Below are 9796 nucleotides of genomic sequence, written 5' to 3'. Positions count from 1 at the left end.
TGAGGTTAAGGGAGAAATGTCTGCTTATATTTCTACTTGTACGCCACGTGATGTTACAAAATTCTGTTCGCGTGCCTGTATCTACCATGATTACATTTAAATCCTTTTAAATTTCTTTAAATAATTTTCTTTGTATTTGATGGCAAAACTAAATTATTTCTATTTGTCTGCTTGCACTCCGGGACCCCTAGTTTAGCGTGCTTAATTAGCTTCTAAATAACAGTATTGATATAACATAAGGAGAGATGCACGAAACGGGCAGAACGTTTTTGCAATGTAATGTGAAAATTGTATGCAATGCAGCTGACAATTCAAAACCCGTAGAACAAGTAGCACTCGATCTCTGTCTTACCAAGCCGCCCGGTTTATATGATAGCCTTCAAGACTTCATTTAGTAGCTGGTGTGTGGGGTAACTCGACTATTGTTTTCCCTGGTTTATTTTTATTCTCTGAATGGCAATCACATTCAATGCTACATCCACGTAAGTTTGGTTACAAGCGGGACGGTGGAATTAATTCAGCACATGATATCTCGGGAACAAACAAACAAATAAATAAATAAATAAATAAATAAATATGTCAGTCGTACATGTTGACAGAGCCGCAGTGACGGAGGGCTCCGGAAGGAGGGGTCCAGGTTCGAGCCCGGATAGAACTGTGTTTGGGCAAGAATGCGAATTACCGGTGGTCTGGTATAATGGAGATCAAAATTGACATGAAATTTAAATTGAAAATCATTTCACCAAGGATCCCATGATGTTTTTTCTATACTATTGTAAATTTTTGCTCTCTGAAATCTATTTAATATCGTTAGTGGTTTATTATGGTTTTCTAAGTTAATGTTTTTGAATTCAAAATATGATAACATGTGTTATTTAACAAATTGACGTCAGTTTTTCATGCGTCTGTCCTGTTACTGATCGTGAATTTCGTCATAACGTTGTCAAAGTAGTTGTGAATCCACGAGGCGACAGCCGAGTGGATCTGCACGTTATGACGAAATTCATTGTCAATAACAGAACAGACGCATGAAAAACTGACGTCAATTTGTTTTTCACAACAACAAATTGTCGACTTGTCCGCTCTCGTTCGTCGCGTCAACATCGCAAATATTATAAATTCATGCGTCTGTCCGCCTATCGACAATGAAAATTAGCCAATGAAGATTCGCATTCTGAGAAGTCGAATTCCAGTTTTGTGCTTCGTGCAAACCGGCAAGGTGATTATTTACAGTCACCTCTCTCTTAATGGACACCTCACCTGGTGTGGGTTCCTGCCAGACATATTTCACAGCTCTTACCATATCGCCTTACATGTAAGAGATGTAACACAGGCTTTTTCAGTGATGACCTACATTTTTTTTCTCCACAGCTTACAAAAACCTTATTAATCGTTTGTGCAGTGGTGGTTCTTGCTCCATTCCCGTATGTGCTCGCCAGGCCCACTCAAGTGCAGGAGAAACGATGCGTTCCAACTAAAAGTCTACAAATCAATGATTCAACGTCACGCATTAGAATCAACTACCAGATCTTCAAAGTGGCATCAAAAACACCCTCTTACGTCCAGATTGTGCAGCTCTTTTGTAAGACGGGATATTTTTTGGCGCTTAATGTCACCGCAAAGAAGAATCGAATCATAGGAATCGTGAACCAATCAAGTGAAAGCAGTAAGTCACTGATCATTTTATCGTCCTCACCCAGCCCCTGACGGGGATGTAACATTATAGTTGTCATTTTGTTTCAGGCTTGGCACTTAAAGTAAGCATAACATGGCTAAAAATCTCAACTGGCAGGCGGCAGACCAGTTGACTATTTAGAAAGCATGAAAGAGTAGTTGAACTCGAGTATTTCCTTGCTTTGTAATCCATTCTTCAAACTTAATCCGTCCTTACTAAAATTTAACATATTCATTAATATAATTGTGCCATTTTTTTTTTCCAATTCAGCATTTTTCGAGTCCCAGTCCCTTGGAACAAGCATTGTGAGACTGCGGAATCTTGTCAGCGGACGGTTTCTGGCGATCAATGCGAAGGGACGGGTCGTTACTCAGGTTAGGACTTTATGTAAGATCTTGTGACTTGACGCAACGGTTTTTGTTCTGCGATGAGAGCACGTTGCGAGACAAGCTTCATGTGTAATTTTTACAGGACATTCTTAGGGGACAAAATTGTTGTGTGAAACATACAGTTGTTGCTATGGTTGGAACTGATCCGATTTGTACAATCGTTGTAGCACAACAATTGCATTTCGTTGCAGGGTATTTAAGTATATTCGAACTGAAAAGCTTTCTATTTTATCTATTCTTGGATTTCTGCAAACATTTTTTTTTAATTGTGTTCAAACATCCAATAAAATTATTCAGGGTTTGTAGGCGAGTCTTCAACAATACGTGCACATGCTTAGTACCTGTGCTCCAAAGAGGATAATAAAAGACAATCCCTAGGGTAAATAAAGGGGAAATAAAACTTGGTGGTGTTGTTTCCGACAGGCAAAAGTTTCAGATGAGAGCATTTTCAAAACCATGTACGAAGAAAACTATTTCCACACCTTCACTTCGCATAAGTATTTCAAGAACCGGCGCCATGATTTGTTCCTTGGAATCAAACAGAACGGCCACAGCAAGTCGCCGAAGCTCTCTTCTCCTGGACAGATGTCTGTTCAATTTATTTTACTGCCTAACAACAACACTGAAGAGAAAGCTAGAATTATGGCATCCGCGAAACAAAATCGCGTAAAACAAGGAAAACGAGAGATGTGGTGAAACTCTAGCGCGAACAAAATTGTAAAGTAGGAACATTTGTATTTCATAGAGCAGTTTTCAATTGAATGTCGTAAAACCAAAACCAAAGTGATCACTTTGACCAATCACAAAAGACACAGAAAATACAGAGAACCAATCAAAACTCAAAGTAAGTAGACATAGCTGTCATAAAGCGCGGGGAAAATGTGCGAGCGAATCACGATTGGTTCTGCTAGTCTTCTGGATTTACTTCTGATTGGATGAAAAAGTGGCGCGAGTTTTTTAAGCCAATCGCGCAGCGTACTGATGCAAAACCAATGCAAACGCGAATTACTTTCGACTGTCAAGTGAAAACTGCTCAAAATAAGTTTTCAAAACTCCTCGGAAAATGTTCTCTTCAAGAAATAACGACGCCTCGCATCCGCGCAAATGAATTAGGCCGTGGAACATCGGTATATGTGTTCCGCGGTGGTCCGCAGCTTATTCATTAATATATCGTATTTCTCATAACATGCACAAAAAGGCAAACAGTTAGAAAAGTGGCTAAAGTTATCTGAATTGTAGTTAGCTCTTACTTTACTCTGCCCTTTACCGCTTTGTCGAAAATCTCTCAACCGTCGATGTTTTTTAACAGGGGATGACCTTCTCTCGTAGATCTTTTAAACTATATAAACTATAGGTAGGATATTTATCTCTTTTTCAATGTAAGCCTAACTCCTGTACATAACTTCAGTGGCTCTTTGTATCGCAGGCTAGAAGTTCAAGCAGTAAATTCAAACCCCGCTATAAAAACGCCTCCTTTTCTCAGGTAGTGGTTTAAGTGCTTACTTCGTGAATTTTGCCTTAACCCAATTACAGAAAGGAGGCGCGGTGACCTCATGGTTGGTGCGCTCGTCCCCGGATCGAGCGGTCCGGGTTCGAGCCCTGGCTGGGGACACTGTATTGTGTTCTTGGGCGAGACACTTAGTTCCCACAGTGCCTCTCTCCACCCAGGAGTATAAATGGATAACGGAAAATTGTTGAAGAAACCTAACAAATTGCGGGGAGTGACCTGCGATGGACTAGCATCCCGTCCAGGGATGGAAGGGATGCTAGTCGCCCTCTAGCCGCTTCATGCTACAGAAACCGGAATAAGCTCCGGCAGCTACGAACCAGTCAGCTCCAAGGCTTCATTTCGATTACAGAAAAGACCTCTTTAAATTGATTCGCATTCTATGCGAGCAGACTAACCAATCCGAAGCCCAAGATGGCTTTTCTAGGCGTCTGATTGGTATAATATGGACGCACGACGGAATGCGAATGACTATATGAAGTCGATCCCTACAGTGTCTACACTGAAACAAGTGAGACGAGTGTAACGGAGTTTGACTGTGCTTTATCTATATTTCAAATAAAAATCAAGCCAAATAAAATAAATGTTAGGACTGTAAATACCACAAAGATATGCAGTTTAATAATGTTTTTTTTAAAAGCGTCAATTGCACCATTATTTATTTATTTATTTATTTATTTATTTATTTATTTATTTTTATGGTCATAAGCTGAGCTCAATATCACGAGTTGTTGGGAATAAAGTTCAATTGCCACGGTTCAAAATGAAAATTGAATAAAAGCTCGTTGTCATTAAGAAAAAGCTGGAGTAATAAACCTAATCACATACGACCAGGGTTAAGGTTGGATCCCAGGAAATGGTCGATATGGGGAGGAGAGGTGGAAGGGTGGGACTCCAAACTTACACACAGTAGACCATTCCCCGGTGTACATTCCCACGCGATTGCAAATAAATGTCTACTGTTGCTATTATTTTAGTATATTCTTCTTCGAAATTTGGACGGGAATGGATGAGCGTTGGAATCCCTGAATCCCCTCCCTCATCCTCCGACTAGATTCTTCGTTAAAGGGATAAATTATTTTACTATTTTATGACTATTCGGGCTTTAAACACAGTTACCCCATATGGCTGATGTTCCAGTTAAAGGGACATCAGCCATATCTTAGTTTTCGCATTCGTATGTTTTCGCTCATTAACAAGGATATAATGTCCTCTAGCTAAGGTATTTTGTCTCAAACGAATTGAATACAATCAAACTGTCGGTCTGTTAGTGGTAAAAACGTTACTGAAATAGTAAATAACGATTAAATGATCAAAAAGAGAAAATCAACGAAACTTATTTAATAAGAACACAACTACCTACTAAATTGAAAATAGCTTTAACACACGCTCTGTTTCAGACTGCAAACAATTTGATAACAAGCGAAAAGCGGCAATATTATAAACCATTCGCGCGCGCTAGACAATTCACGAACATTCTCTAGAACCCAGGAATAGTCGGCCAGGACGAGCTTGTAATCGGCGCGCGTTTTCGTGGAGTCGATCGTAATTTATCTTTCCCATGATAACTCATGGCGTGCTCGAAGCCAAAATCGTCCCGCTGTCTCTACAATTGCCTGTTGCTTTTTGTTTTTAACCGAGAATTCCATCAAGTCTTGCAAATCGCCAATTATCAGCATTGAGAGCGATAAATTGAATGGCGTCCTGTCCTGGAAGCGTAGAAGTAGCTTGTTTCACTTCTCCATTCTTTTTTATGCTAATGAACATGTCGTAATGTTCGTTCATGTAATACTTGAACGACGCAAACGATACAAAGAGATTCTCTTCGTGGTTTTGATAAAATAAACACTCGTCCGTTGCATTTTTCTGTAGAAGAAAAAGAAGCGGTTGTTAAATGCAGAAAATATTCGCGAGACTTTTGTTTTACATCTTTTACTCCCCTAAGCCTCCGAACCAAGTTAGAATTGAAATTGGCCGATTCTTTTTCTCTTTGCTGCTTTGGGAATGTGTTCGCGATAAAGCAGCTCTCGTAAGGTCTCACATGAATGGCTTGAAACCCTTTGAGAGGACAACAGAACAAACAACAGAAACAATGCCCCCTAGCCCCAAAACGGTAACGGCTGCTGCAATGACGACAAATTGAATTACAAGCTTACGAGAGCTGCTACACTATCGAAAGCCAGGCGCGGTGGTGAAATGTTAACATGCAAAAGATCGAGTTATTCTCAGTGACTCATTTGTGTTGATGCTATGGAAACGAATTCAGAATCACTGACGAGGCAAGCGGAACTCAAACCGCTGGACATGACTTACAAGCATCATGCAAACAGCCCCTAATTGTCCCCAATCAGCGAACTTACCAATCTTCCAGCTTAATGTACAAGTCAACAGTTTACTTACTTTTGTCTGAAACACTCCTTTAGAATCGATCGCTAGAAAATTTCCAGTTTCAATGCTCCGGATACGGACAATGCTTGGACCAAAGGATTGAAGTTCGAACTTGACTGCAAAATACAAGGAGAAAATGATTTGTACACCACTGCTTATTAATCTGTAAGTCCGTGGCTTAGAAGTCACGCAGACAGCGCATTTCTTTTTTACCAGCTGAATATTTTCCTTCTAAGCCTCGAGAAATGTTGAGCCAACAAGCTAGCACATTTTTGTGTGCGTAAACTGATTTACGCAAAGTACAAACGGACACGACGATGATAGTAGCTCGTTTGCAACTGACGTCATCGCCGGCACGTTGGATCGCATGGAGGTACCATTAAAGAAGCATTCTTATCATCTAACATGGCCGCCAGGGTGTTTGTCATTTGAATCTCTCTGGAATGGTTTCAAATTAAACCACTTATAGGCTCTTGATGGTTTGGTAAAATTTCTCAAGAGCGAATTCAGCAGTAAATCCTCAGATCACCGGAAAAAGGCAAATAATTAATGTAATAAAATTAATGTTATTGATAGTGCTGTGGCTCTCTTGTTGAGGAAATCTCTCTCCCTAAGACATCCGGTTTCATACAGATTTTTTGTTTTGTGTCAGTCCCGGCCGCAGCGGTGCTCCTGGCAGGACAAACGCTAGAAAATTCTAAAGAATTTTGTCCGATGCGGTAAGGCCTTTGAGTTTTAAAGGGCGTCTGAACACAGCACAGACAAAAAAATGCCACTTGAATTGCAAGAATGTAACATCATGTTTACCTGTCCTTCGAATAACAAATACTTCAAGAAGTGAGAATATACATTCGGCAAATTAGAACTTTGACCGCTGTCCAGTTCGTCAATATCCGTGCAATAAATTTTGCTTTTTCGCTTTTTTATTTGTTTATGTACAGTGTTCTCTAACGGCAATTTACCCCTAGCCGACGCAATTAGTCCCAAAATGGGTTGTACTGGGCGCGAAAATGCTCATCAAAATTGGCAGTATGCAAAGTGGAATGTACGAAGCAACTTCTGTTCGAGATAACTTCGATGGAATCGAAAAACAATAGCACGATAGTACTGTCTCCATAGATAATAAAGGGTCTGTAAATCAAATCAGTAATCGATGAATCTCTATGCCTGCTTTTTCTATCCAACGGAGAACTTCGATCTGTGCGGAATGATCTTATCCCCCACTAGTCAGAATTCATGGAACAATTCATAGGAACTATTTATAAGAAGTATAAATCTACTATGAAGCGTTCTATCACAGATGCCGTTCTCTTATTGGCCACGCTTCTTGTTATTTATTCCATTGTAGATAGTGAGTAGCCTAACAGTGCCGGCGCGGTTGTTAACAAAATGACGGCCGCGTCTTTACGTTTTCGAAGTGTCTATGAAGAGGATATAGATAAAGTTTTGAACAACTATCCTGTCGTCAATTAATACCTGAAAACAAATTAGATTATGATGAATGCTTGCCTCCCAAGCAGCAGACATTTAAATACTTATACAACGTTGCCAATAAATCACAAGTAATAATAGATTTGATGCGCCTAAGCCCTTTATATCCGTCGGTGCTATATATAGATATTTATTTATAAGTTAGCATAGTATCACGACGGATATTTTTAATGTTCATAAGTTATGCATTGAACTTGCTCTATGAGTCTGATCTTCTGTGGGTAACGACCAGTTTATTTACGCTTCATGAAAGCCATCTTTCGGAGAGGCAATTCTGCCTCTTCTGGCAGAAGGTCATTTATCGTGGTTTTACTTGACCACTCCGAGCCAAACACTTGAGCATGAGAACGAGCTTCCAATTCATGCAGTGATGTCTGTCAGCCCTCCCCCGGTCCCCACCGGCTTTCCATGAATCTTGCTTGCTTTGTTGTGATTCATTTCGCTTAGTCAGCCGGCCTGATTTTCAATAGCACGTGTACAGTACAAAGACCGGGTCGCTACTGCTGCTGCTGCTGGGAGAGGTAAATTGTTGCAGGTGCTGTCAGCTACTTCGGTGTTCATTTTTTTTTTTTTTTCATGTGGTTTACGGGGCACTTTATCTCCGACGGTTTTTGTCATCACAAAATTTCGAAAAGCTGCCATTTTTCTGCGGTTTTGACATCCTATTTAATTCTGCTTTCCTGTCAAATGTCCGTCGCTATTTAAAGAGCTTGTCAGACCAGATAGGAAATTAAATGAAAATTACTTTGCACACGCCGCGGACCTATTCTTTATAGTTAAAAAAGAATTCCCACCGTCCTGAGTTGGACTGAGAAAGAATTACGAAATATTTAGTCGTAAGGCAATTAAATCATGAACTAACACACTCACCAAACATACTCAACTGATTTAACGAGCCTGAAACTGTGCCATTAACGTTGCAGTGAAGGAACAATCCTACACGACCAAACAGCCGAACTCGCTTGCTGTTTGTTGGGAATTTCGTTAACTTTATGGGTCCTCGTTCCTTTACGTGAACTTCAGGTCTTCTATTTCTAGGCGCTTGCTTCCGAGGCTGAATTGTTTGAAACTTGTGAGAGCTGCGATCTGCGCTCGATCTTGTCGTGTTGGAGTTTCTTTCGCTTCTTAATCCACGCGCCAGGACATTACTCGGAAAGAGTGTTACGCACAAGATGGTTACGAACAGCTAGAAATGTAAACAGAACGGTGAGAAAAGTTCACATCACTCAATCTTAAAGCAATAATAAACAAAACGAGGCCATTATCATGTTTAAAGCAATTAGTACTGAAAACGTTACCATTAAAAATAAACTGCTCATATCGGCCGATTTGATCCGATTTACGAATTGCAGCGAGCACGGCAGCAAAAGAAATGAAAAGAACCTAGTGCTAGCCCGCAGCGAGCCTACCCTGAAGGGCAGATACTGTTTCTTATAACCCAGACAAGCCGGGCGACGATCAAGCAGTGATTGCCAGCAAACTGACACCAGGAACGTTTCTCTTCAGATTTCGTACTTCGTTTTTTTAGACTGAGTTTTTTTAGCCAGTATAGGAATTTTAATACGCCTAATCGGACTATCTTCTTTTCTTCACCTCATCTTGGTCTTGTTTTAAAAACATCATGGTATGCAGCTTGCCACCCACTCGGATTGAGAGGGGAGTGGGCGCGTATATCAAACGATACCGCTGCCTTTCGCATCGCTCAAACAGCTTTTCATTCTAGAGGAAATGCTAAGAAGTTTTACCTTCAATATAATTTTTATTATCTATCCAAATGCACGAGCTCTTAGAAAAAATATGGGGCCACTTCATTTTCTAACAGCAGTATAACAATTATTTTCAAGCACTTCCGTTTTGTTAAGTGCTGTATGATGCTGCATTTCCGTCATTCAATTTCCATCACCGTTTATAGAGCTTATGTCATGCACATCCCACCAGGGTCCCAGATTTAAAAATGCGGGGAAAAAAATGCCCATTCCTTGATCTGGTTCCAGGATTAATTTATGGTACTTTTGAAAAAACAGCGAAAGCTTAAAAGAATGACACTGATTATATTTCAGCGACAGATTCTGGGGTTAGACAGTATCCGCAATGGAAGACAAAAATTCCGATCACATGAAAGAATAATGATTACTTATCAAAGTATTTTGTCTTTCTAGAACTACAGTTCATTCGTTTGTTTACCTATGTTAGATTTCTTGTTAATGTCTTCAGGTCCATCGGTGGAATCGCAACAAATTAAGGGAACAAAACAGCGGAAAAATAAACTTAACTTGAGCTAGTAACGTCGGCCTTTCCGGAATCGCAATAAAATTTTGATCCCTGTATATATAAAAATTTCGGCCA

At 40.1% G+C, this 9796-nt stretch overlaps 2 protein-coding genes across 2 annotated transcripts; one reads left to right on the top strand and one right to left on the bottom strand.

Annotated features, from left to right (window-relative positions):
* Window positions 1-453: 453 nt before the first annotated feature.
* LOC110049407 (fibroblast growth factor 7-like) lies at window positions 454-4179 on the top strand. The gene is made up of 4 exons (XM_020755202.2): window positions 454-482; window positions 1281-1666; window positions 1946-2049; window positions 2488-4179. The coding sequence occupies exons 1-4, from the start codon at window positions 454-456 to the stop codon at window positions 2758-2760; spliced, it is 792 nt and encodes a 263-aa protein (XP_020610861.2). The 3' UTR covers window positions 2761-4179.
* Window positions 4171-8919, bottom strand: LOC110049363 (fibroblast growth factor 1-like). Its single transcript, XM_020755153.2, has 4 exons — window positions 8749-8919; window positions 8321-8636; window positions 5972-6075; window positions 4171-5437 (listed from the first exon to the last, which is right to left on the bottom strand). The coding sequence occupies exons 1-4, from the start codon at window positions 8767-8769 to the stop codon at window positions 5204-5206; spliced, it is 675 nt and encodes a 224-aa protein (XP_020610812.2). The 5' UTR covers window positions 8770-8919; the 3' UTR covers window positions 4171-5203.
* Between the last annotated feature and the right edge of the window lie 877 nt (window positions 8920-9796).

This window comes from Orbicella faveolata, unplaced genomic scaffold (assembly GCF_042242905.1).
Source record: "Orbicella faveolata isolate gen_17 unplaced genomic scaffold, um_ofav_v1 contig_12, whole genome shotgun sequence".
Taxonomy (NCBI): domain Eukaryota; kingdom Metazoa; phylum Cnidaria; class Anthozoa; order Scleractinia; family Merulinidae; genus Orbicella; species Orbicella faveolata.
This window is presented reverse-complemented; position numbering and strand designations above follow the sequence as displayed.

Excerpts from the sequence above, each read along its gene's own strand:
- LOC110049363 (XM_020755153.2), bottom strand. The coding sequence starts at position 8,769 with ATGAGCAGTTTATTTTTAATG. Across the intron at positions 8,637-8,748 it reads TGAGCAGTTTATTTTTAATG|CTGTTCGTAACCATCTTGTG; the intron begins GTAACGTTTTCA and ends TTACATTTCTAG. Across the intron at positions 5,438-5,971 it reads AAGGAGTGTTTCAGACAAAA|AAAAATGCAACGGACGAGTG; the intron begins GTAAGTAAACTG and ends TTTCTTCTACAG.
- LOC110049407 (XM_020755202.2), top strand. The coding sequence starts at position 454 with ATGGCAATCACATTCAATGCTACATCCAC. Across the intron at positions 1,667-1,945 it reads GAACCAATCAAGTGAAAGCA|CATTTTTCGAGTCCCAGTCC; the intron begins GTAAGTCACTGA and ends TTTCCAATTCAG. Across the intron at positions 2,050-2,487 it reads AGGGACGGGTCGTTACTCAG|GCAAAAGTTTCAGATGAGAG; the intron begins GTTAGGACTTTA and ends TGTTTCCGACAG.